Source organism: Ascaphus truei, chromosome 6 (assembly GCF_040206685.1).
Source record: "Ascaphus truei isolate aAscTru1 chromosome 6, aAscTru1.hap1, whole genome shotgun sequence".
NCBI classification, from domain to species: domain Eukaryota; kingdom Metazoa; phylum Chordata; class Amphibia; order Anura; family Ascaphidae; genus Ascaphus; species Ascaphus truei.
The window spans coordinates 129,836,104-129,863,939 of NC_134488.1; the positions used below are offsets into that span (position 1 = coordinate 129,836,104).

The following is a 27,836-nucleotide window of genomic DNA, read 5'->3' on the forward strand; positions in this document are numbered from 1 at the left end:
TGTACTAAAGGCAAAACTGTCAGACTTGTAGCCTGTTCAGGGATTTCCTATCTAGCAAAATATCAGTGAAAGAAGAACTACCCACGTAGGACCCACACAGTCAGGTGGAGCAGAAGTTTGGGGAGATTCTCCAAGGGATATGTCTGAGAGAGTTGGAGACAGTTGGAGAGAGAGAGAGAGAGTTGGAGAGAGAGAGAGTTGGAGAGAGAGAGAGTTGGAGAGAGAGAGAGTTGGAGAGAGAGAGAGTTGGAGAGAGAGAGAGAGAGAGAGTTGGAGAGAGAGAGAGTTGGAGAGAGAGAGAGTTGGAGAGAGAGAGAGAGTTGGAGAGAGAGAGAGTTGGAGAGAGAGAGAGTTGGAGAGAGAGAGAGTTGGAGAGAGAGAGAGTGTTGGAGAGAGAGAGAGAGAGAGAGAGTTGGAGAGAGAGAGAGTTGGAGAGAGAGAGTTTGAGAGAGAGAGAGTTGGAGAGAGAGAGTTGGAGAGAGAGAGAGAGAGAGTTGGAGAGAGAGAGAGAGAGTTGGAGAGAGAGAGAGAGAGTTGGAGAGAGAGAGAGAGTTGGAGAGAGAGAGAGAGAGAGAGAGAGAGTTGGAGAGAGAGAGAGAGTTGGAGAGAGAGAGAGAGAGAGAGAGAGAGTTGGAGAGAGAGAGAGAGAGTTGGAGAGAGAGAGAGTTGGAGAGAGAGAGAGAGTTGGAGAGAGAGAGTGTGACGGTAACTTTATGACAGGCTATAATAATACACCAAATAACTGGGTTGAACTGAACGAGGCTTAGATATAATAAAGTATATTTATTCCTTAGGTGAACACGGCAATATAGTACAATTAACAGACAAGAAGGTAATACTTACTTAGGGGTTGGGATGAAGAAGTATCAGATAGCAATTCTCCAGCGATCAGGTAACAATCAAGATGTAATCAGAAGACAAAGACTGTAGGATTGTCAACAGGTTATATACTTTTGCAAGTATAACCAGCCTCACACTGATAAGATCTAAAAGGTTGAAACATTTGGCCGTAAAGTGGGCAACAGACACTTTAAAATATTACCTATTAGGCAGGTCGTTTACGCTTATTACAGACCATGCACCCTTACAGTGGATGCATAGAAACAAAGAAAAGAACTCTAGAGTTACCCGCTGGTTTCTATCATTACAACCCTTCAACTTCACAGTGCAGCATCGGCCCGGCATACTGCACGGTAATGCGGATGCACTTTACAGAGTGCACAGTATCAGAGCATGAGCTGCTTCACTCGGTAATGTGAGAAAAGCGTAAATAAAAAACACAGTCTGAGGTTATTTTGAAACAGAATAACACGTGAATTTATTCAAGTCAAGTGCACAACGGAGACAGCTTCAAAACAAAAGCTCCCTAACAATAACACGGTATGCCATATATTTATACCCTAAAACCTAAAGCTCCACCCCTTTATGGGGGGGGCTTGCACGTCACGAAACATTACCTCATTTTGTAATACATAACAATACTAAAGCTGATGTCATTTTGTAATACATAATAATACTGAATAACTGTATGTAAGCTAAAAATCATTAAGGGGTTAAATGTGATGTCAGTTCTGCCACTTGGCACATTGTATGGGAAACAGTTTATCTTAGACTCTGAGCTTATCTCACGGGTTCTCACAACCTTTGGCCTGTTTACACTTTCAATTTGAAGCTGATTGGATGAGGAACGATCAATAAAGTCAGCTAAGAGCGAAAACATTCCTTTCTCTGCTTCACACGTTTGTTTATACAGAAATGAAACACAGAAATTAAGACTCACAGAGACAAGACAAGATGGCGGATTGAAATATTCATACAAAATGGCTTCATCCTAAATGCTGTTATGTTGTTATGCCAGACCCCCTAATGTCTCAACTTTGTCAAATGTTACGCTGGGGAGGGGGATATGTGACAGAGTCATAGATTCTGTATACATTATAAGGTAAGAGGTGGCAGTATGCCTGCTTTCCAGTATGCGAGGAGTTAACCCACTGATTAGGAAATCCACAGGTGATCCTAATTAAGTAAGCGCACCTGCTTTTAAAAGAGGAAGAGGAAATGCCTCTAGGGCAGCAGTCTCTCTCAGACACTGAGAGAGGACAGAGGAGAGCTAACAGACAGACAGACAGACAGACACAGGCTGCTCATATTTATGCTTTCCCGAGGGGAATAAAGCTCCCAGGTAAGGAGCCAACTGGTGTTACTGAACATTGTTGGTCTGGTCTAGATTAGCTAACCAGCCAGGTAGGTAGACTAAACTTTTGTTTAGTTAGTTCCCCTAACGGGGATAGGCTTTTGGTTTGATATTTTTTTTTACTTAAAGGGACAGAGCACCCATTGTTTTGTTATATTTTTGGACAATTTAAAACCACCAGCATATTATTTCACCGGAAGAATTGTGTTGCCTCCTCAATAACCACGGTCATACTGCCACAATATATTCTTATTTCAGGTTATAACATAGCAGGTGCTTCCATAATAATATGTCTAGGAATTAGCATTTATTTTATTATGTCGTTCGGGGTGAATAATTTTCTGGCGCATTTTTTTATGTTCACAATTCGTTGTCTACTCATGACCTGGGCTGCAGTCAGATTATGTATGAAATAAATCCACTATTGTATGTCACCTCTATGTCTTTTTTCAACCTCATCTACCATGTAACCTCCTGTCAGTTTCTCACCTTTCTGGTGCCATTATTATTGCAAGGACATTCAAGGTCAACATGAGATATACCTGCACAGAATCTTGGCAAAATCAAAATGAGTACTGGTGGCTGGGTGAACATTTGGAAATGATTCCTTCAGGTGTACAGATAAGAAGGAAGGGCAGCCCTCCATCAGAGATTCAATTAAATTCCCTGGTAAAATGGAGTAGCAAAGGAGGGAGGGGGAGTAGGGGGTATGATACCTTTTATTGGACCAACAAGTAGCTGATATGTTACAAGCTTTCGAACCTCTCAGGGTTCTTCATCAGGTCTACCCCCACCCTGAGAGGTTGGAGAAGCTTGCACACTAACTACTTGTTGTTCCGATAAAAGGTATCATATCCCCTACTCCCACTCCCTCCTCTGCTACTACATGGAAGAAAGGACCCAGCGACCGACTCTTCTTTGCTGGTAAAATGAATAAACTCTGCTATATTTTAACACGAGACAAAGGAGTAATTCACACATCCTCTCACATAGCCCATCAAATCTGTTAACAGTAATTAAGAGTAACAGCAGCACACGGTCAATTCTTTCAACTAGAATATGTCTCCCATAACTGGTAACCAAGCTGAGAATGGAGGAAACGCCATGAGTCACATTGGGGTTTGTATAAGGGAGGGGGAGTGTGACTATTTTTTTTTTGAGTGTTGCGTCCCTTAAAGTAGATATCCTTTCATACCCGTCTTCACATAGATCGTGTGATACAGCAATATAACATTATCTGGCAGACCGGTCAGGAAGCAGACACACGTGCAGCTCTCCCCTTTGAAAGGTAATGATAACCGTTTCATATTGTTAATGTTTCCTTGTATTTCTAATCGGGCTCTCAGTACTTCTGCAAAAACGCTGTCATTTTACCATGGGATTTAACTATTTCTGTGCTGGAGGAGCCTGCAGTGCATTGCAAAGAAATGTGTTCCTGCCCCTCTAGTACTGAAGTGGTTAATGGAATGAGCAGTGATAAAATACTAACTGCTTTTCACTACCTCTCGTCTTCCTCGTTTTCTTCCATTTTCAAGGTTGCAGCACTTTGCACAACCGGCTGATATTTGTAGGTTTCATGTCCAAGTGCAGAATGCAGCAGCCTACGTTAGTGTGTCATAAATAAAGGGGTATTTACCAAACTGGTGGGGGGCATTTAGCTGTTGCTATCGACTTTTACTCCACTTAGGGAGGCGCTACGAACTGCAGTTGTCAATTTTATTATGACATTGGGCCATGTGAAAAGACCCATTCTGAGGTGAAGGGAGGCGAGTGCGGGAGGAGGAGGTGGTGGAGGTGGAGTGAATTATGGTATTTTGTTTATGGCCAGCAAAAGATAGAAGAAATGAGTCCATGACGGCTATCTAACTGCTCCTATTAACACCCTCTACATTGCAAACAAACTATTGTAACATCACCGACACATTCATTGATACACTAGACATGTCGACTGCTCGGGTCAGACGAATGGGATAATGCCACATATGTCCTTCATCTCCAAATAGAGATGCTTGGGTTAGAATGAGTTGCATGACCATTTATTCAACAGAATGACGACTCCTGCTTATTTATACACAACTCGGTGCACACGCAGAGGGGAAGGTTTTCCAACGGGAGTAACCAAGGTGCCTGAGGTCTTTAAAATAAATGAAAAAAAATCATATCTCGTTGATGGCATCATCCATTACCATGTGGATAACGCAAGCTTCACGTGTTTCCTTCAATGCACAGATATTGTCAGAGGATTGCCAAAACCAATTGGAATATGACGGGGTAGAGCTATGTGTGAAATTGCAATAAATTGGCATTTAGAAATGAGCATATGGAATGAACACCTAATGATGCTCTTATTCTGGTTATTTCCGTGTGCTGCCTGTAGTGTTAAAAAGTGACTCAGAAACAGAAAGATGATGTAGCCCATCCCGTCTATACCGTTACTAGTTTGTTAGTCGCACAGTGGTAAAACCTGGCTTCCTGTCACTGCCGTGGTTATTGGGGGTCTGCAGAGTACGCACATATACTCAGCATGTGGTTTTCACGGCTGAATTTCCTTTATAATGATACGTTCTGCCTTTGCACATACACACACATATTGCTATCGGAACAAACCACAGCGTGTTGGCGTGTGTGCGATACCCTTTCCAAGCTACAGGCATACACACCCCCTGCTCAGGGAACCAGATACTGAGTGTTATATATCCCCAACATAGTGACAAACATCAAAATAAACCTCTAACTGAACATCCAAATAGAAAGATTGTAACTATCATTTCTTTAGCGAACTTGGCGAGGGCCATCCAAATAAAATGATAGTTTCTTTCCAGGCAGTGTGTTCCGCTCCCAGCCGCAGTTCCTTTGTCTGTCCACCGGGTGTGCTGCTGTTTCTGTCTGCTCTGGGTTTTCTTCTGTCTGTCCCTTCTTGGGTTCTCCTGTCCTCTGTCCCTGCCTGACTTTTATAGTTTCCTGTTTCCTGCTCCTCTTTGCCTTTTTGGTTTGTGTGCCTGACTACCTCTGCCTGATCTGATCCGTTCCTCTATTTGTCCTGCTACATATTAAAAGGTCCTTGCCTACAACTGGCTTGTAAAAAAGCACGTTCACTATGCTGCCTTTGTGCTACCGTCTGCTTTGCACAAGATGCTGGAAAGAAGAAGCAGGTTACGACTGAGAAGTGTAATTCTGATCCAGTCATTCTACCATGCTCACGTGGTCCGAACCAAATTCCTTGTTATGGAAGCCGTCGCCATCAAGATTCAGTCTGTGACTAGAATGAAGGAGATATAACCGCTATCGCACAATGAAAAAAGCATCACTGGTTATTGAGTGGTGTTCCCGCCTGAATAAATGAATGTACCGGAGAAAGAAAGAGGACACGGAATACCGTCAGAGCTGGTGAGACCTCCGTTGGTGGAGGCCAAGGTTGAGCTGCTGGAAATCGATAATGCTGAACCAGATGCAGACGGTCACGCAAGCAATAAGGAAGAGATGACAGCACAATGCCTGGGGAAATTCGTGGTCAAACTTGTGGAAGATGAGTTTGCGCGAAAAGGCCTCTGTGGGGTTATGGAGAATAATCTCCTCACTGATTCTTGTGGAGCACCTGATGTACCCGTTGCTGATTCCTATGTCTCTATGAGGAGCATAAATGCACCCCTCCTGGATTTCTCGTCAGCACCTGATGTACCCGTTGCTGATGCCTATGCTCCTGAGATAAGGATAAATGCACCTCTCTTGGATTTCCTTGCAGAGCCTGATGTGCCGTTGCTGGCTCCTCGAGCTCCTGCTGTGAAGACAAGCGCACTTTCTTCTGTTTACCCATCAGTATCGGATGTGTCCTCTGCTGAATCTGTAGCCCCCACTGCAAAGACAAGTTTGAAGCTCATGGATTCTCTGGCTTTTGTGTTAATGCATCCTGACACTCAAACTGTTCCAAGAGAGAATTGCATCCTTCTATCGGCCTTGTGATGGACTTATATAGCCTGTGCCTGTGGAGTCCCTTCTGCCTATCAACAAACCACCAGACGTGAGCCACCCAGAGTCGGCCTTTCATCATGGTCTCCCTGAAGAGCCTGTGGGATTGTCCGGAGAAAGCTCCTGAAAAGGGGTAGTAATTGTCACAGTAGACCAGCACTTTTAACACTTATTTACCTTTATGCGATCATTCACTGGACAAAACAATGTACTGTAGTTGAATAAAATCTGGTTTATTCAGGTGAAACCTGCAGACACACAATACAGATAGAATACATACTTACTGGGGGTCTGGAGTCAAAAACTAGACTCAAATTGGTGCAGGGGCGTCTGCTTCAGAAGGCTTACTCTGACTGGGACCTTGTTTCGAGATTCCTGGTACTCTTTCCGGCAAGAATACCCAACCGCTACCGCAACGTTAGATTTGTAGAACTTGGCTGCAAAATGCAGGACTTAGTCTCAGCTAGGCAGGCTTTCCCAGCTCCATAAAGGAAGCCGTTGCTCTGCTATTCGCAACAATGCAACTTTGAAAAAGCCCACCTGCGCCTCACCGACTCAAGCCTCAAGATGGTCTGGTTCTCTGATTGGGCCGTCTCCTTACATCCACTCCGCTATTTAGATGCCCAGGCTAACTGTATAGGCATTACATATGTAACATGGTAGTTCATTCTGCCTCTCTCTCCCCCCCTATCACATAAGCCCTAAGCAGTCTAGGCTGTGATAGGCCAATCCTGTGGACTTTTGACTCCCCTCATGCTCCCTTCTGAGTGACAGAGGTGTGGTGGTGATTCATGGCCTGTGTTAGCCTATCTGGTATAGGAACAGACCTTGAGCCCACCCCTTCTGGTTCCTCAGGAGGGAAGAGCCAGATTTAGAGGAGTCTGTGTTCACCCTTTGTAAGAAGCGGACGCAAGTTCCCTCATCTCCCTTCTTGGGAGTGTGAGAGGCCAGTCAGGCCGCAAGGCAATAAAACTTATTACGCTGCTTTATTAAATATATATCCCTTGGGGAACCTTATATATGTGTGGGGAATGGATCTGGGATACTTGGGCTCAAAAACCAGCATTCTGGGGGGACACCGTGTAACCCCTGTGTAATTCACCTCGCGTACCCGCAGACCCTGCCTGCACGTCGGGGAGAATAACGGGACTACCGATAACTTTGTCCCCCGAACTCCTACACAAAATCTAAATACATTTTGACCCAAATATCCCACCTAAAACTCCCTCTCCCTAAATACCATGTTTATCGGATAAAGGGAACAGGTAAACCACAAAACAGGTCAGGTTTTTCCTATACGTTACATTGGACTTCCATAACCCACCACGTCTTTATCTACGGATGCGTACCCGCAAATCGTACACTACTTGCGCGTTAAATATCAGTACTACCGGTATCTCCGGTCAGCAACACTTAACCTCCTGCTCCAAAGTCCCAGAGGCCCTGCCGCTATTCCCTATAAGGGACCCTATCCCCCCCCCTGCCGCTATTCCCTATAAGGGACTCTATCCCCCTGCCGCTATTCCCTATAAGGGACCCTATCCCCCCCTGCCGCTATTCCCTATAAGGGACCCTATCCCCCCCCCCTGCCGCTATTCCCTATAAGGGACCCTATCCCCCCCCCTGCCGCTATTCCCTATAAGGGACCCTATCCCCCTGCCGCTATTCCCTATAAGGGAAGCTATCCCCCCCTGCCGCTATTCCCTATAAGGGACCCTATCCCCCACCTGCCGGTATTCCCTATAAGGGACCCTATCCCCCCTGCCGCTATTCCCTATAAGGGACCCTATCCCCCCTGCTGCTATTCCCTATAAAGGGACCCTACCCCCCCCTGCCGCTATTCCCTATAAGGGACCCTATCCCCCCCCCTGCTGCTATTCCCTATAAGGGACCCTATCCCCCCCCCCTGCCGCTATTCCCTATAAGGGACCCTATCACCCCCCCCCTGCCGCTATTCCCTATAAGGGACCCTATCCCCCCCCCCTGCCGCTATTCCCTATAAGGGACCCTATCACCCCCCCATGCCGCTATTCCCTATAAGGGACCCTATCCCCCCCTGCCGCTATTCCCTATAAGGGACCCTATCCCCCCCTGCCGCTATTCCCTATAAGAGACCCTATCCCCCCCCCTGCTGCTATTCCCTATAAGGACCCTATCTCCCCCCCCCGCCGCTATTCCCTATAAGGGACCCTATCCCCCCCCCCTGCCGCTATTCCCTATAAGGAACCTATGCCCCCCCCTGCCGCTATTCCCTATAAGGGACCCTATGCCCCCCCTGCCGCTATTCCCTATAAGGAACCTATCCCCCCCTGCCGCTATTCCCTATAAGAGACCCTATCCCCCCCTGCTGCTATTCCCTATAAAGACCCTATCTCCCCCCCCTGCCGCTATTCCCTATAAGGGACCCTATCCCCCCCCTGCCGCTATTCCCTATAAGGAACCTATCCCCCCCCCCTGCCGCTATTCCCTATAAGGGACCCTATCCCCCCCCCTGCCGCTATTCCCTATAAGGGACTCTATCCCCCTGCCGCTATTCCCTATAAGGGACCCTATCCCCCCCTGCCGCTATTCCCTATAAGGGACCCTATCCCCCCCCCTGCCGCTATTCCCTATAAGGGACCCTATCCCCCTGCCGCTATTCCCTATAAGGGAAGCTATCCCCCCCTGCCGCTATTCCCTATAAGGGACCCTATCCCCCCCCTGCCGCTATTCCCTATAAGGGACCCTATCCCCCCTGCCGCTATTCCCTATAAGGGACCCTATCCCCCCTGCTGCTATTCCCTATAAAGGGACCCTACCCCCCCTGCCGCTATTCCCTATAAGGGACCCTATCCCCCCCCCTGCTGCTATTCCCTATAAGGGACCCTATCCCCCCCCCCTGCCGCTATTCCCTATAAGGGACCCTATCACCCCCCCCCCTGCCGCTATTCCCTATAAGGGACCCTATCCCCCCCCCTGCCGCTATTCCCTATAAGGGACCCTATCACCCCCCCATGCCGCTATTCCCTATAAGGGACCCTATCCCCCCCTGCCGCTATTCCCTATAAGGGACCCTATCCCCCCCCATGCCTCTATTCCCTATAAGGACCCTATCCCCCCCTGCCGCTATTCCCTATAAGAGACCCTATCCCCCCCCCCCTGCTGCTATTCCCTATAAGGACCCTATCTCCCCCCCCCGCCGCTATTCCCTATAAGGGACCCTATCCCCCCCCCTGCCGCTATTCCCTATAAGGAACCTATGCCCCCCCCTGCCGCTATTCCCTATAAGGGACCCTATCCCCCCCCTGCCGCTATTCCCTATAAGGAACCTATCCCCCCCCTGCCGCTATTCCCTATAAGAGACCCTATCCCCCCCTGCTGCTATTCCCTATAAAGACCCTATCTCCCCCCCCTGCCGCTATTCCCTATAAGGGACCCTATCCCCCCCCTGCCGCTATTCCCTATAAGGAACCTATCCCCCCCCCCCCTGCCGCTATTCCCTATAAGGGACCCTATCCCCCCCCCCCCCCCCCCTGCCATTCCAAGCTTATAACCCTACAGGGGACATTTCAATGGGAACATAGGTACAGGGAAACATAACAAGGTACATTACTAGACCCAAGAGCTGACTCTCAGCTCTTGACACGGTTTTTAGGGGCAGCCAGCCGGGATTCACCTTTATTATGAAGGCTGGCTACCCTCTACCCTCACAGTAATGTCTGGGACTTTCTAGACATTACACTCTCAGCCACAGTTCCTTTGTCTGCCCACCGGGTGTGCTGCTGTTTCTGTCTCCTCTTGGGTTCTCCTGTCTTCTGTCCCTGCTTGCCTTTATAGTTTCCTGTTTCCTGGTCCTCTTTGCCTTTGTTTTATGTGCCTGACTTCCTCTGCCTGATCCGATCCATTCCTGTATTAGTCCTGCTACATATTGAAGGTCCTTGTCTACAGCTTGCTTGTTCCCGTTTGTCCTGCTACCAGTCCTGTTCGCTTGTCCTGTCCCTGCTGCCTGCCCTGGACTCTCGCCTGTATCCCCGACTACGATGCCTGTGCCCTGCTGTTCCAGCCATCGAGGTCCTACCTGCACCTGGAGTCCGTGACACAGTGCCTTACCTCTTCTGTCCTCAGAAAACACAGTCCGCAAAGTGGTTCAGACATATGGAGATATCTTTATGCAAACAATATAACTTTGCTTCAGGCTCTCTTGCCTCTCATAACAAAAAAGATGCTGCCATGTGCTCAAAGGCAGGTGGATAGAAACACTCTGTAGAATCCTTGAAGATCGAGAGGGGGAGGGGGGAGTGTAAACAAATAGCAGCAATGTCCAGGGAGAGGAGGTGGGGTGGGGGGAAAAGCAAGGCAATGAGTAACCTCTTACCCCGCTGGACGTACCCTCTGATGTCCTCCTCCCTCACAGGAATGAAATGCAACAGTCTTGACAGAAAGGTTTCTCACTCATGGGCTGAACAGCAGGGAAATCACCTCTTGCTGATTCACACAGGCTCCATATTGAGTATCTGTCCTCCTTCACAGTCAGTCAGGTTGCACTGCACTTCCACAGTGTAAACTCCTCCTTCTCCTCCTCCAGAAAGGGTGCCTCCAGAGGCCAAAAGCATGCAGGATAGAAAACAGGCTCCAGGCACTCCAAAACGATCCAATTCTCTTCTGAGTGTAAAGAAAAAACTGTGGTCCCAGAGATGAGTAAAGATGAAAAAATATTTATTGCAACTGTAACGGATGTACCCCCACCCAATCTCATATTTGCCCCTATGTGAGGAAACTGTCCCATGTTACATGTAATGTAGTGTGGTGCACCTGCTGGCTTACAGGACTCCTGAGTCTCCCGCTTGATGGTATAGGGGAATACACCAGGACTGGCTCGTGAGGTAATGCCGAGAACTACTCACTTCGGGTACAGCACCTCCATCTCTTCCAGGTCCCCGTGACAGCAGGGAGCAGTCTCTGGAAGACAACCCCTGGGTGCAGCTTCTCCCTGAATGACTCCAGTCTCAGGCAAGAAGGTTCTTTCAAACAGGGCAATCTTTATTGACATCTTCACTGGCAGAGTGCCCATCATAGCGGCTGGTCTTTAGCCGCACATATTCAAGGTTGCCAACCTCAAGGAAGTCCCTGGACACCACTCCTAGTCAGGGCCCTAGAAGCTGTCCTTGCTCTTCCCTTACTCTCTAATAGAGTAAGGGGAATAGTCTGCCCACCTCTCCCCTAAGGGAGGGCCACAATCCTTGCCAGAGCCCTGTTGGGTCAGACAGTCACACATACTACAACTTCAACACTGCAACACTTTCTCACCCTCTAACTTTAGGAAGTTATGCGTACAATATAGCTCCAGTAGGCACCACCCCTGTGTCACTGTAAGTGGACACAGAGAATGATGTCACTTCCTTCACTACACATTACACCTCACAGGGGATGAGGGCAAACCTCATGATTACTCCTGGCAAACCTGCCCTCTTAACAGGGTTTACTGCACAGGAGGAGAGAGGCATGTAACCCCAAAATTACACAGGGCTACTGTGAAAGGTTGCGTCCCAGCCTTTATTTCAAGAAGCAGCAGCATCAGACCCTGGGAAGAATGAAAGAGGCTTTTGCTGTTCTCTGAACCTTCTTTTTATTAGGAATTCCACATTCAGGTGTACAACAACCAGTTCTCCCAGCGTGGTGTCTCCAGCCACAGAGTAGCCAGCAATATCTGCATTAGAAAGTTTGCATCCTTTCACTGAAGTTCCACAGACATCCTCATATCACATAGCAGCAACAAGGAGTGCAGAAGGGAACAACCTCATATCACATAGCAGCAACAAGGAGTGCAGAAGGGAACAACCTCATATCACATAGCAGCAACAAGGCGTGCAGAAAAAGAACCCAGGGAAAGAAACTCCCTCCCTTTTATTACTGGTTAATTAGGACAAAACCAAATAAAGTAAACCACACAGGGGAGTTGTCTCGCAAAACTTACACAATTAGCAAACATAATACACTTCACACAACATACAATTTTCTATAGCAAGCCCCAAAATAAAGAACAGTACCTTTTACAAACATCCCATGCATGTTTTTACTCTGCAAAATAAATGACATTCAGTATCACTTACTTTAATCCCCCCCCCCCCTCCATACCATGGTGTAATCCACCCTGGATGGTATGCAGGAAGGAAACGCCCTTTTCCTTTTTAACAGAGACTGCCCATGGCTGTGTAACATCAAACTGTGTTTAACTCCAACTAGACCTGTATTGTACTGACTGACCTCAGGACACCACATTAAAGGTTAGTAAAGTTTCAGATAAAGGAAACAAAAAAAAGATCACTGGGCCCAGCAAAAAAAGACAGAAACAGAAAGATAGAAAGAAAAGTGGTGCACTTGATGCCAGAAAGGAAACATGCATTTAACTTCTACAAAAGTGCAAGCAGCCCTGTCACATATCCCCCACTTTAAGAGGAAAACAGTCAGGATTTTTCTCCAACATACTTTTGCAAGAGACAGGGGTGCTGCAATTTTACTCACCTATACTGAGAAATAGGGAACTTCCGCCCTCCCACTCTTGAGGTTCCATGTCCAGGCCCTATATGAGACAAAACCACATTTACTGTTGTCAAATCTAAATACACTAAAGTTCCTGAATATCAATCTTGCTATTTCTCAGCACCTTCCTTCCTAGTTATTTCAGCCCCATATCGGGATAAATTATCTGCATTATGATGCTGACTTCCCGGACGGTATGATACCGTACATTTAAATGGTTGCAGGGCTAGATACCATCGGGTAACCCGGGCGTTTTTACATTGCATAATGTTTAGCCACGTAAGGGCATGATGATCGGTGACTAGTGAAAATTGCTGCCCCAACAGGTAACACTTCCAATGCCCACTTAATTGGCAGACATTCATTCTCAACCGTGGCATATCTGGTTTCTCTTGGATATAGCTTACGGCTTATATACAAAACAGAGTGTTCCACCCCTTCAACTTCCTGACTAAGTACTGCCCCTAGCCCCACCTCTGAAGCATCACAGTGTCCAATAAATGGTAACTTGAAGTCTGGACTTTTCAACACTGGTTCATTGCATAAAATATCCTTCAACTGATTAAATGCAGCATTACACTCTGGAGTCCAGGTCACCAAATTTTGTTCCTTATTCTTGGTTAAATCGGTCAGCGAGGCTGCTATGGATGAAAAGTTAGGGATAAACCTTTGGTAATATCCTACCAATCCAAGAAAGGATCTTACCTCCTTTTTAGTTCTAGGTATCGCTGCTTCCCGAATAGCATTCACCTTGCTCTTTTACGGTCGCACCTCTCCATTTCCTAACATGTATCCCAAATATCTAGTTTGTGTGAAACCCAGGGCACATTTCTTTGGGTTTATGGTTAACCCAGCCTGAGCAATCAACTCAACCACCTCCTCTAGATGGTTTAAGTGACTGTCCCAGTCTGGGCTATAGATCACTACGTCATCTAGATACGCTGCCACAAACTGTTCCCTCCCTACTAACAACCTATTCATCATTCTTTGAAAGGTCGCGGGGGCCCCATGCAAACCGGAGGGCATGGTTACAAATTGATAGAGCCCCTGGTTGGTGGCAAATGCTGTCTTGGGCCTATCTGACGCTTCCACCGGAATCTGCCAATAGCCTTTTGTAAGGTCCAAAGTGCTGATATAATGTGCCTTACCCACTAGATCCAAAAGCTCATCAATGCGGGGCATAGGGTAGGCATCAAAACGGGCCACCTCATTTAACTTTCGAAAATCTACACAGAATCGTACTGTTCCATCTTTTTTAGGTACCAACACTATTGGGGAACACCATTCTGAGGTGGAAACCTCAATAAGCCCCATTTCCAACATTTGTGCACTTCTTTTTCCACTATCTTTTTCTGCCTCACAGGGATACGATAGGGACGGGTATGGATAGGTCTTGCATCCCCAGTCTCTATCCTATGAACTGCTTGTGTAGTGCGTCCTGGCCTTTTCGTAAATACATGTGCATACCGAGTAACTAGTTTCTCTAACATATCCCTTTGCTTTGTTGAAAGTTCCTCCCCAGACGTTACTGCGTCTTCCTTACTTTCCAACTGCAATCTCTGATATGCCTCACCTGCCATATCAGGTTCACATTCTCTCAGGACCATCAAAGACATTTTTTCTCTCTCTTTCCAACCTTTTAACAAATTAACATGGTATATAGACTGGTCCCTTCTTCCTGGTATGCTTACTTGGTAGTTCACAGCCCCCTTTCTTTCCACAATGGTATATGGACCTTGCCATCTAGCTACCAGTTTATTCTCTCTATCGGGCAACAAGAGGAGCACTTTATCCCCAGGAAGGAATACCCTATCTCTGAACTTTTTGTCATACCACACTTTCTGGTGTTGTTGAGCCTCCCTCAAATTTTCATTAGCCAGATCCTGCATCCGGATAATCCTTTCCCTCATCTGGGTAATATATCCTACTATATTATCCCTCAAAGGATCCCGCTGCACCCAGGAATCTTTGATTAATGATAGCAGATCCCGGGGTTGCCTTCCATAAAGTAACTCAAACGGGTAAAATCCTGTTGAGGCTTGTGGTACTTCCCTGTATAAGAACAATAAATAAGGCAACCACTGGTCCCATTTGTTAGGCTGCTCACCTACCACCTTTCTAATCATCCTTTTTAGTGTCCCGTTTAGCCTCTCTACTAAACCATCAGTTTGGGGATGATATGGGGATGTACGTAGGGTGTGGATTCCCAACAATTGATACACCTCTTTCATTAAATTTGACATGAAATTTGATCCCTCATCATTGAGAACTTCAAGGGGGATTCCTACCCTTGCAAATACTTGAATAAGAGCATTCGCTACATTCTTAGCAGTAACACTGGGCAAGGGAATTGCTTCTGGATACCTGGTGGCGTAATCACATAGTACCAGTATATACTGATTACCTTTAGAACTTTTTTGTAAAGGACCCACCACATCCATGGTCACCCTGTCAAAAGCTTTCCCAACTACCGGTATAGGGATTAATTTCCCCCCGATCCATGAGGTTTACTGGGGCCACCTGTTGGCATATAGGGCAAGAGGCACAATATTCTTCCACATCCTTATGTACTTTAAGCCAAAAGGAATGCATTAATATTCTATATAAGGTCTTGTCTCTGCCCATACGACCCCCCATGGGAACATCGTGTGCCAACCGAAGAATCTCCTTCCGAAATACTTTTGGCACCATGACCTGCTCCACCTGCAAAGAAGACTGAGGATCCTTGCGTACCCTGGTTAATACACAATGCCGTAATACATATGATGGTATAGAAGTGCCAGGGAGTCTGCCGTGCACTTCAGTGCAATTACACAGATCTGGGAGTATCAGACACTGGAGTGATACGAGGGAGCTATGCAGGGCCACAGATTCAACCGGTGCAGGGGGATAACAATACTACATCACCTGCTCCTCCGGTTTGGGACCCACTCTCCTCGCCTGCTCCTGCGTGCCACCGTCGATATGAATCAGGAAAATGGTGGAGATTCGGCGCAACTGCGCATGTCTGAAAAAAGGCTCCCGGATGTCTCTTCAATAAACTTTATTCAACACACACCAGGGCTACACCAGCGTCTCCCCCTCAACGCGTTTCACCCTTACACAGAGGGCTTCGTCTCGGAGTGGGGAGAAGTGGTGACAGCCTGTTAAATACCCTAAAAGCCCGCGAAAGCAGAATAAAAGATTTAACCCCTTCAATACTTTTCAGCCTCTTCACAAGTGACTATGTCATTAAATCCTTATGTCTATGTTAATCACTTAGAACATTCTTAAGTCCATGTTGGTCACACAAAGTGCATAATCAAGACATAAACATATACAGGATAAGACTGTTTGGCTGCATATTCAAGGTATGTAAATATATTAAAATGCTGGTTTTTATATCCCACCGCTGTCACCGTATGTGAAAGGTTGCATCCCAGCCTTTATTTAAAGAAGCAGCAGCATCAGACCCTGGGAAGAATGAAAGAGGCTTTTGCTGTTCTCTGAACCTTCTTTTTATTAGGAATTCCACATTCAGGTGTACAACAACCAGTTCTCCCAGCGTGATGTCTCCAGCCACAGGGTAGCCAGCAATATCTGCATTTAGAAAGTTTGCATCCTTTCACTGAAGTTCCACAGACATCCTCATATCACATAGCAGCAACAAGGAGTGCAGAAAGAGACCAACCTCATATCACGTAGCAGCAACAAGGAGTGCAGAAAGAGACCCCAGGGAAAGAAACCCCCTCCCTTTTATTACTGGTTAATTAGGACAAAACCAAATTAGGTAAACCACACAGGAGAGTTGTCTCCCAAAACTTACACAATTAGCAAACATAATACACTTCACACAACATACAATTTTCTATAGCAAGCCCCAAAATAAAGAACAGTACCTTTTACAAACATCCCATGCATGTTTTTACTCTGCAAAATAAATGACATTCAGTATCACTTACGTTAATTTCCCCCCCCTCCATACCATGGTATAATCCACCCTGGATGGTATGCAGGAAGGAAACACCCTTTTCCTTTTTAACAGAGACTGCCCATGGCTGTGTAACATCAAACTGTGTTTAACTCCAACCAGACCTGTATTGTACTGACTAACCTCAGGACACCACATTAAAGGTTAGTAAAGTTTCAGATAAAGGAAACAAAAAAAAGATCGCTGGGCCCAGCAAAAAAAGACAGAAACAGAAAGAAAGAAAGATAAAGTGGTGCACTTGATGCCAGAAAGCAAACATGCATTTAACTTCTAAAAAAGTGCAAGCAGCCCTGTCACAGCTACACAACATACAAGGGTGAACAATAAAATACCTCCCAATACCTTGGGAGGTATTTTATTGTTCACCCTTGTATGTTGCAATAAATATTTTTTCATCTTTACTCATCTCTGGGACCACAGTTTTTTCTTTACACTCAGAAGAGAATTGGATCGTTTTGGAGTGCCTGGAGCCTGTTTTCTATGCTACTCTCTTGCCTCTCAGCCTGTCTTTTGGCTTCTGTCACTTAAAGAGCAGCCTGCAGCCGGAACACAGCCATATACTATACTGCATACAGTAACCTCTGAGTGTAGGTTGCAGGTACAGGCGGCTAGGTTCATGCAACACTGTCTTCTCCAGCCATTAGAGCTCCTGCTTCTTTCTCCCATTCAATAACCTCTCAGCACCAAAATGCTAACACCCCCCCCCCCCCATGCGTGTATGGTGCATGTATCTGGTGTGTGTGCATGTGTATATGCTGTGTGTGTGGGCCACCTGATTCCTTAGTCAATTGGTTGGGCATGTCCCACGGTCTAAAATGTGCCAGTTAGCCCCTAGAGGTTCTTGAGGTTGAGTTGTAACGATAAGCATTAAGTAAAGAAAACTGTGATGTGCTCTAACAAATCAAAACTTTACTTTGAAAGATCACACTAGATCAAACTCTGTCCAGTTCAGTATTTTGTTAATTGAAAACCTGGCCCTGTCTCACTTCTTATCCTTCCTCTTCTAAAAACCCATACCTCTATTTGAGAACATGACACCCCTGCATGCGCACCCCACCCCAAACTCCTTCACTAACCCCAGCTCCCCCACTGGACTCCCAGTAATCTTATTTTGTGCCCAGGTTTTCTAACAGCACGGTGGTCGCTGGTGTGAGAGGATGCTGTGCAATAACGTTTTGGGAATTATCGGCTCATGTCTCGGCTTCATCCTGCTGCTCACGGGGCTGCTGTCCGATTTTTGGTTGGTGAATTTTGGCGAGAATCCGTTTCATATGGGACTCTGGCAGGTGTGCTTCAGAGACCACTGCATGAAAGTGTCCTCAGGAGCTGGTAAGACTTCTTGTGCTTCTGGTGCTAAAAGACAATTCCTCGCCCAAATTATTGAGGAACCAGCTAGGGGAGGGGGGCATTACTAGATTTGGTAATATCAAACATCAAATATTCAAGTCCAGGAACATTTGGGAAACAGTGATCATAACATGGTCTCATTTGAAATAAATGATCAAAACAGATTACTTGGGTTCAACAAAGATCTTACATTTTAGAAAGGCAGATTTTAATAAGCTGAGGAATAATATACATGGAATACATTGGGATTACATTTTTGCCGGGAATAATGTAGAAGATAAATGGGCCGTCTTTAAAACATTGTTAGAAAAGCACACGTATCAGTGTATACCCCTGGGTAATAAGTATAAAGAGAAAATAGGGTCTGGTTACACTCACCTATTGGTTACATTTAGGAGCAGTGCTAGTGAAGGTGGGTGGTCCGCAAGCCCTAAGAAACTAAGGCTAACCCCCCAACATTGTGCTCTGTTCTCCCTGTATTACATCACTCTGCATATTGCATTCTGTATTCTTGCTAGCAGTGTTTGCCAGTTTTCTTGTTGTGAGTGCTGAGGTTTTAAGGAGATCCCATCTTCAGCATAGGTGACTCAATCAGTGATGCAGCTGAAGAGCCTGCTTCAGCACAGGTGGTGCAGTATTTTACTGAGTCACTGATTGAGCCACCTGTGCTGAAAATCTGACCTGTTGGGGGTCTTGAGGACTGGAGTTTAGAATCCTGTATTAGGGAGTCTACTTCATAGACAGGGAGAGTTGTGTAATACATAGACACAAACTCGCATACATACAAACATGCCCACAGACACAAACTCGCATACATACAAACATGCACATAGACACAAACTCGCATACATACAAACATGCACACAGACACAAACTCGCATACATACAAACATGCACATAGACACAAACTCACATACATACAAACATGCACATAGACACAAACTCGCATACATACAAACATGCACACACACTGACATAAACACATATACATTCAAATACATAGATACAGACACATAGTTATAAACACAACTATTTATACACACATCTATACATACACACTCCAACATAGATATACTTATACACAAATAGATGCATACACATACTGTACATACACAGATACATATTCACAAATATATAGGTATATCTATATACATATTTGGGGCTTACCCTGCATTACCACTCTCTGGCCAAGTTACTCAGAAATAACACACGATGGCTCAGCCTTCTGCCGGCGTGTATTAATGCTAGGTTGATACCTCGAGTGGTCTGAATATGTAGGGTAGAGAAAGTGATTGGACCCTGGTGTACGTGTGCCTCTGAGATGGTGTATAAGTGTTCAGCGAATGGGGTTCAGATACTGGCAGTGTGTGGGCTGGGGCCAGACTCGCACATCACACATCTTCCATGTTGTCTCCGCAGAGTATATTGATGCCACCCGGGGGCTCCTTATCATCTCCACTGCTTTGCTCATTCTTGGGTTGCTGTCCTCTGGTATTGCATTTGCCAACTTTTCCCTGGGCAGAGTCACCGGACCATTGGCAGCCAGCATCTTGGAATTCATATCAGGTACTTCACACCTACTAACTAACTCCATGTCAGGAGTATGATAATGGTCATGTCCTGCTAGCCTATTTCCATGTTTTTATTTATTTATAAAATGTTTTACCAGGAAGTAATACAATGAGAGTTACGTCTCGTTTTCAAGTATGTCCTGGGCACCGAGTTATAACAATACATGGTTACATTACATGACCAGAGGTTATACAGTCACTTCTCAGGCATTTCATTGACAGTTAGTGTTGGAAAATTGGGTACAGGGGATGAAAGGGCTGGTGAGTTTCAGATTGAAACAGAGAAGCTTTAACATCCCCAAACATTAGCAAATGGTTCACACCCTTTAGCTGCGCCAAAGGCTGTCCACCTTTGGGGTGACACAGATGTACACTGAGGGGTTCAGATTCAATGCAGCTGTGGTTTGAAAGTCCTTTGTCCTCCTGGGTCATTAATATTCCAGAGGGTGGGGCTGACGTAACAGAGCAATAAGCAAATGCAGATATTAACGCTTAGCACGCAGGTCCTGTGCAGAGGGGAGCAGTTCTTGGGGAACCCCATCAGGCGTCTGCCTTTGGGACAATGCAGATGTAGACTGAAGGGGTTCAGATTTAAAGCCGCTGTTGTTTCAAAGTCCTTTGTCCTCCTGGGTCATTAACATGCTGGTCTGTTAGCAACTTTGGCATCATTGAGTAAGATATCATGACAGACCTGCCTGGATTATTATCCCACAGTGGCCACATTTTCTCAGTAAATGGAACACACATTTGTCCAGTCACCACAGCCTGCTTTGGCTAGAATGTGTTGCTTCTTCCTCGATCCACCCTTTCCACTCTCACTCTTTAAAAACTCTAATGCGTGCCCTTATTCTCTCCCTTCTTGATTATTGCAACCTACTACTAACACGTGTACCTGTTTCGCAACTTTGTCCATTGAAATCAAATCCAAATGCTGCGTCAAGGCTCTGTTTACACTCGTCTGTTCCTCCCTACATCTCAGATCTCCTTCCTCGCTGTACACCGACTTATCTTCTGCGCTCTGTTTGTCGCGGTCTTCTTTGCATCCCTTCCACTTCCTTTTCCTTCTATTGTGTTTTTTTGTAAAGTGATGGATACGTTATTGGCTATATATAAATAACTAGGAAACGCGCTATTTTATACCGCGTTGTGGGATGAGTGAGTAAAGCTAATAGGACATAAATTCATAACATGGATGAAACACGGGAAAACAACATTCAAACGCCATAAATGTGTGGATTTTCTCATCAAATTGTCAAATTGACTTTAGTTAAAAGCGGTAATGTCCGGCCAATTAACTCTCGCACTATTGTGTTGTATGATACGAGCCTGTAAATAAGCAGCGTTTCCACTGACAGTCAAGGCATCGGCACCTAAGTCCTCCAGAAAGGCGGCGACTGTCTGTCGCTGCGATCACGCGCGGTCTGTCGCAGCGATCAAGTGCGGTCTGTCGCTGCGATCACGCGCGGTCTGTCGCTGCGATCACGCGCGGTCTGTCGCTGCGATCACGCGCGGTCTGTCGCTGCGATCACGCGCGGTCTGTCGCTGCGATCACGCGCGGTCTGTCGCTGCGATCACGTGCGGTCTGTCGCTGCGATCACGCGCGGTCTGTCGCAGCGATCACGCGCGGTCTGTCGCTGCGATCACGCGCGGCCTGTCGCTGCGTTCACGCGCGGCCTGTCGCAGCGATCCCGCGCTGTCTTGAAATCAAACAAAAATGTAGGTACTGAATATCACTTCCACTCACATGATTGCGACTTGAAAATAAATCCAGTTAACATAATATCACAAACTGTAAACACTTCCATGCAACAATCTCATTCACAACAAACTGTCTGAACGTTGAAAATAAAACAAAACATATTATTCGCAATAAGGCCGAGATGTAAGAACAGTTATACTGCACAATTCCAACACAGAAAACCGGCATCCAGGGGACCTGTGAAGAAAGTTATTCACATTTATTTACAGAATTAGAAGCAATAATCAAGGTTTCGGTGCCACATGGAGCTTTTTGAAGATAACGAAGCAGTGATACCTGTGTGCTAAATATACCCACCAGACACCAGGGGAAACATGTAAGGAGAAGGGGACAAGGAGGGATATTGAAAACGTTGGCAAGAGTCTAAGTGCAACTCAAATACCTATTGCACATTGAATAATTATCATTGCCACGGAGATGTCAACGTAAATGTATCAGAATTGGCCACGGCGTTTGGCCTCTTGCAGGGAGAACACAAACACAGACACACAACCAAAGTGGCCACCAAGTGCAGCTGATGTCTTCACTTCGCTCATCCGAGCATGCATACGTTATTCACTTGGCGTCAGCTGCCAGGTGGTTGATAGCAAGAGGTACATATGATGGGGCAACATGGTGAGATATTTATTGTGTTGTGACCCTCTTTGTATATTACAGCCGTCTTCCTTCTCATCGGAATGTCTGTATTCACTGGGGAGACTGCATCTTCGGTCAACCAGTCCTCCGTTAACTACCAGTGGTCTTTCTACCTGTCCTGGGCTGCGGTCCCCATCTTGGGCTTTGCAGGTGAGTTTTTCAAAGATATGTAGTCCCTGGCTGAGCTACGCCAGTGGTTCTCAAATGGTGGTCTGTGAGCCACTGGTGGTATCTGAAAACTTTATAGTCTCTTCCCTCCCTCTCTCCCCGGACAGGCTTAGGCTAAGATTATAGAACCTGCGCACTCGCGCGTGATGGATCCCATCGCCTCGCACACTCCTGCAGCCCCAGCGATCTGTGAACTCGGCTGCAGGAGACTGGGGAGGCGTGGCGGACGCGTTACAAAGCTAGTTCGCCCTCATTGGCGGACGTCACGCGGTCAGCGCTTGGAAATGCGGTCGCTATTGTGCGCATTATGTGCGCCTCCATTGAGATTAGGTATTTGTTCCGGCAGTGCGCACCACTAAGCCTTAGTCAGTCCCAGTTTTATAACCCTCTTTCCATATATTGATACTTAGTATATATGTATATTTTATTTACATTGCCTCCCATTTGTAGTTAATTGAGTCTATTGTGTAATGGGAACCAATGAAACGAGTCTGCGTCAGACCAGCCTGTTGGCAACCCCAGCTACGCGTGAACTTGGAAACCCCCTCTGTAATGACCTCTAACAGCTAACCCTTCTCTCACCAGCGATTTGCCACATCCTGGCCCACAAATCCTCACCCACGGCTGGATACGAAGCTATATGAGCCCATTGGCCCCTGCATGAACCCGCGGAAGATTCATCCATGTTGCTTTTTGCTTAAATGCTGCTTTGTAATTGTCTGTTATCCCACAGAAAGGATTATCTGATTCTCAATAAACTTCTCATTGCTTTCCAAAACTCTGGGCTGTATCATGCACAGATACAATATAATCATATTAATACTGCGTAAAACCCAAAGTACGAACATTATCACTACAATAGGAAAATGTACTAGGTGGAAGCTTCCTTGTGTTTCCGTATTTTAAATGAACTGTATTGGTTATATTGTTCCTTGGGATTATATTGTAACATGCTGGAAACATGGCTGTCAATAATAATAATAATAATAATAGCATTACAATATCATCGGTTTGGGGTCACAACCCCGTGTTTTTCTCTGTTAAGCAGGGCCGTCTTAACAGCATTATAGGCCCCCGGGCAAAGCAGTGCCCTGGGCCCGGCCTACACAGCAATTGTTGTCCCCAGCTGTTAATTGCCTCCGGCGAATCCGTTACAATATTCTGCTTCCATAACATTGCAAGCAATAAAAACGGCCACATTTCTCTGGCGAATGCAGACACGCCAACTCTCCACTGCAAGTCATCATTTTTCTCCTTCTACCGAGTTAGCGGGAGATTTGCATGTTGAGGCGGGCGATCGGAAAATTAGTGTTAAATTCTGGTCTGTGCATAGATTAGCATGGGGCCCCTGTGCTCGTGGGGCCCCCGGGCAACTGCCCAGCGTGCCCATGCGTTAAGACGGCACTGCCGTTAGGTATGGGTTCCTTGTTAGCCCAGTATAACAGTAGTTGCTGGTAGCAGTAGCTGATTGCTTACACTGGGTCAGTGTTTGGACTTAACAATTAAAATAACACAATTGCAGATTCATCTGTTGGTATTGTATGTCTTTATTTATATAGAGCCACTAATGTACATAGCGCTTCACAGTAGTAATACACGTGGTAATAAAATAAATAACAGATAATATAAATAACAGGTCATGGGAATAAGTGCTTTAGACATAAAAGTAACATTAAGGAAGAGAGTCCCTGCCCCGAGGAGCTTACAGTCTAATTGGTAGGTAGGGAGAACGTACAGAGACAGTAGGAGGGAGTTCTGGTAAGTGTGTCTGCAGGGGGCCAAGCTTTATGTATCATGTGTTCAGAATATCCACAGTGCTATACATATGCTTGTTTAAGCAAGTGTGTCTTAAGGTGGGTCTTAAAGGTGGACAGAGAGGGTGCTAGTCGGGTACTGAGGGGAAGGGCATTCCAGAGGTGTGGAGCAGTCAGTGAGAAGGGTTTAAGGCGGGAGAGGGCTTTAGATACAAAGGGGGTAGAAAGAAGACATCCTTGAGAAGAACGCAAGAGTCTGGATGGTGCATAACGAGAAATTAGGGCTGAGATGTAAGGAGGGGCAGAAGAGTGTAAAGCTTTAAAAGTGAGGAGAAGAATGGAGTGTGAGATGCGGGATTTGATCGGAAGCCAGGAGAGGGATTTCATGAGGGGAGATGCTGAGACAGATCTAGGAAAGAGTAGAGTGATTCTGGCAGCAGCAGTTAGTATAGATTGTAGGGGAGACAGGTGAGAGGCAGGAAGGCCGGACAGCAGGAGGTTACAGTAATCAAGACGGGAGAGAATGAGGGCCCGAGTCAGAGTTTTAGCAGTCGAGCAACAGAGGAAAGGGCGTATCTTAGTTATATTGCGGAGGAAAAAGCAACAGGTTTTAGAAATGTTTTGAATGTGAGGGGCGAATGTGAGAGAGGAGTCGAGTGTGACCCCTAGGCAGCGTGCTTGGGCTACTGGGTGAATGATCGTAGTTCCAACAGTAATGTGGAAGGAGGTAGTAAGGCCAGGTTTGGGAGGAAGTATGTGGAGCTCTGTTTTAGCCATGTTGAGTTTAAGGCGGCGGAGGGCCATCCAGGATGATATAGCAGAGAGACATTCAGAAACTTTGGTTTGTACAGCAGGTGTAAGGTCGGGTGTTGAAAAGTATATTTGTGTGTCGTCAGCATAGAGGTGATAATTAAACCCAAAAGATGTTATTAGGTCACCTAGACAGAGTGTATACAAGGAAAAGAGAAGAGGTCCCAGGACAGAGCCCTGGGGTACCCCCACAGAGAGATCAATAGAGGAGGTGTTAGCAGAAGAGACACTGAAAGTACGATGGGAGAGGTAGGATGAGATCCAGGATAGAGCTTTGTTCCGAATACCAAGAGTATGGAAAATGTGAAGGAGAAGAGGGTGGTCCACGGTGTCAAATGCTGCAGAGAGGTCGAGTAATATGAGCAGAGTGTAATGACCTCTGTCTTTGGCAGCATGGAGGTCGTCAGTTATTTTAGTGAGGGCTGTTTCCATGGAGTGAGCAGTGCGGAAGCCAGATTGTAGAGGGTCTAGGAGAGAATAGGTGTTGAGAAAATGGAGCAAGCGAGAGAATACAAGACGATCAAGGAGTTTAGAGGCAAAAGGCAGGAGGGAGACAGGTCGATAGTTAGAAAGACAGGTAGGGTCAAGCTTGCTGTTTTTGAGTAATGGTATGACTGTTGCATGTTTGAAGGAGGATGGAAAGGTTCCAGAGCAGAGGGAGGAGTTAAAAATGTTTGTGAGCGTAGGGATTATAGTAGGAGCAAGAGGTTTTAGGAGATGGGAGGGAATGGGGTCAAGAGGGCAAGTGGTAGAGGGAGAAGAGGCGATCAACAGCGACATATCCTCCTCTGAGACAGTGGAAAAAGAGTCAAGGAAGGCAGGAGAGTTAGGAAGAGGTGTAGGATGGGGGGAAGAAACAGAGGGGATGTTCTGCCGTATGGATTCCACCTTTTCCTTAAAATAGTCAGCAAAGTCCTGAGCGGAGATGGAGGAAGGAGAGGCAGCTGAGGGTGGTTTGAGTAGAGTATCAAAGACAGAGAACAGTCGGCGTGGGTTAGACTTGTGCAAGTTGATTAGTGAAGAAAAGTAGGCTTGTTTAGCTTGCGAGAGGGCAGAGTTGAAACAGGATAGCATAACTTTGTAGTGAAGGAAGTCTATGAGAGTATGAGATTTCCTCCAGAGGCGTTCAGAGGAACGAGTGGAGGAACGCAGCATGCGCGTGTGGGAATTTAACCAGGGTCTAGGGTTAGATGGGCGTGTGCTGCAGAGAGAAAGCGGGGCATGTAGATCAAGAGAGGAGGACAAGGCAGAGTTGTAGTGCCTGACCAGGTTGTCAGGGTCTGTAGCAGAGCTGAGAGAGGAGAGGGAGGAGTGTAAAGTGGACTCAAAGTCAGGTAAGTGAATAGAGCGCAGGTTTCTGCAAAACCGGGGGTAGACGGAGGTGGAGAAGGGGAGAAGCGAGATAGAGAGAATGAGATGAAGTGATGGTCAGAGAGAGGAAAAGGGGAAATGGAGAAATTGGAGAGAGAAGTTTTTAGTGAAAACCAGGTCTAAGTAGTGGCCATCCTTGTGGGTGCTGGCTGCAGTCCACTGTTGAAGGCCAAAAGAAGAGGTTAGAGAAAGAAAGCGGGAAGCCCAAAGGAGAGAGGGGTCATCAATGTGGCAATTGAAGTCCCCAAGGAGAAGAACAGGGGAGTCTGAGGAGAGAAAGAAAGAGAACCAGGATTCAAAGTGAGAGAGAAAGGCAGAAGGGGGATAAGTAGAGGTAGGTGGGCGATAGATGACCGCCATGTGGACAGGGAGAGGAGAGAAGATCTTGACTGTGTGAACCTCAAAGGAGGGTAAAGCAAGAGAGGGGGGAATAGGAAGGGTTCGGTAACGGCAGAGAGAGGAGAGCAGGAGCCCCACGCCCCCACCACTGCCATCAGGGCGCGGAGTGTGGGAGAAGGAAAGGCCACCATAAGAGAGGGCAGCTTCCAGAGCAGAGTCAGACTGAGTGAGCTAGGTCTCAGTTATAGCAAAGAGAAGCAGGGAGTGAGAGAGAAAGAAGTCACGCACAGAGAGGAACTTGTTAGAGAGGGAGCGAGCATTCCAAAGGGCACAGGAGAATGGGAGAGAGGAGGGAGGGTGGCAGGGGATGGGTATGAGGTTGGAGCGGTTAACACCAGAAGGAGTAGAAGTTGGATGTGTGGAGGCGAGGACGAGAGCAAGTAGAAATAAGGCAGGGACCAGGATTGGGAGAGATATCCCTAGAAGCAAGGAGAAGCATGGAAAGAAAGAGAATGTGTGAGGATGATTTGTAGGGGTGTGTTTTAGTGAAGGGGGTATAGCTGTGTGGTGACAGAGGGCGCAGGTAAGAAAGGAGTTCATGTGAACTGAGAAGTGGGGAAGAAAGGAGAGATGGAGATATATGAATATAGTAAGAGACATAAGGAGACTGGTGGAAGGAAGTGGTGTGTTTCAGCCATTAATGTGTCACACAATATATATATCTTTGTATGACACGCAATGAAAGGGTTAAGTCCTACACTCCATACAATCTTGTGGGTAGCAGGTAAGACCTGTCCCTTGTGCTTGTAGGCTCTCCCAGGAAGGTTATGGCTATGCGTTACAGCTTATTTCACTTTTGGAAGGGCACTTATTTTTGTACATAACATATTGTTGTAGCCATGTATCCTTTTGGCTACTAATCTGCCCTACCTAACACACAAAGGCCTAGTACCAACGCAGGCAGTGTTAGGGTTAAATCTATGCCCATGCTGCTGCAGCAGTAAACAACTCCCTTGAGTGACAGGGGGTGGGCCTATGGCCTGTGTGCTGACCTATCAGGGGCTCAGACGTAGAACCCTCCCCTGGGTACAAAAGAGGCTGCAGAGATAAATTTACTAGGTTATTGGAAATGTGGAGCCAGGGCTTTGGCCACCTTCCATCCCCACCATCAGGGGGTAATACCCCTTATTCCACCAGGGGGTATGGGAGACAGGGATAGACCTTTGGGGCCTCAAGCCCGGGGGTTGAGTCCAGGACAAACAGAGCAGCAAACTGCAAGGTGATCTTCTGCTGGGTTATGTTGGGTCCAGTGGGAGTGAGTCTCTCTTGCTAGGAGAGTATGTTGTGTTGCTGTATACGAAGAAATAAACACCAAGCTCCTGTTATTATACTCCTGCCTGAGGCTGCAGTTTATCAGGGGGAGAGCAAGAGG

General features: G+C 46.5%; 1 protein-coding gene across 2 annotated transcripts; it reads left to right on the forward strand.

Annotated features, from left to right (window-relative positions):
* Positions 1–3,365: 3,365 nt before the first annotated feature.
* On the forward strand, positions 3,366–23,570 carry LOC142496584 (lens fiber membrane intrinsic protein-like). 2 transcript variants are annotated; one of them, XM_075603249.1, is made up of 5 exons: positions 3,366–3,482; positions 17,771–17,978; positions 19,416–19,562; positions 21,984–22,112; positions 22,716–23,568. In XM_075603249.1, exons 2-5 carry the CDS (start codon positions 17,807–17,809, stop codon positions 22,772–22,774), a joined length of 507 nt encoding a protein of 168 aa, XP_075459364.1. In that variant the 5' UTR covers positions 3,366–3,482; positions 17,771–17,806; the 3' UTR covers positions 22,775–23,568. The 2 variants fall into 2 exon arrangements, with proteins under 2 accessions (XP_075459364.1, XP_075459365.1); XM_075603250.1 differs by having other exon boundaries at positions 3,379–3,482; positions 17,751–17,978; positions 22,716–23,570.
* The last annotated feature ends 4,266 nt before the right edge of the window (positions 23,571–27,836 follow it).

What these genes read in the sequence shown, in the direction of transcription:
- LOC142496584 (XM_075603249.1), top strand. Translation starts at nt 17,807, where the DNA reads ATGCTGTGCAATAACGTTTTGGGAATTATCGGCTCATGTCTCGGCTTC. An exon ending in CATCTTGGAATTCATATCAG is followed by an intron (nt 19,563 to 21,983) that starts GTACTTCACACC and finishes TGTATATTACAG; the next exon opens with CCGTCTTCCTTCTCATCGGA. An exon ending in CCCCATCTTGGGCTTTGCAG is followed by an intron (nt 22,113 to 22,715) that starts GTGAGTTTTTCA and finishes TTCTCTCACCAG; the next exon opens with CGATTTGCCACATCCTGGCC.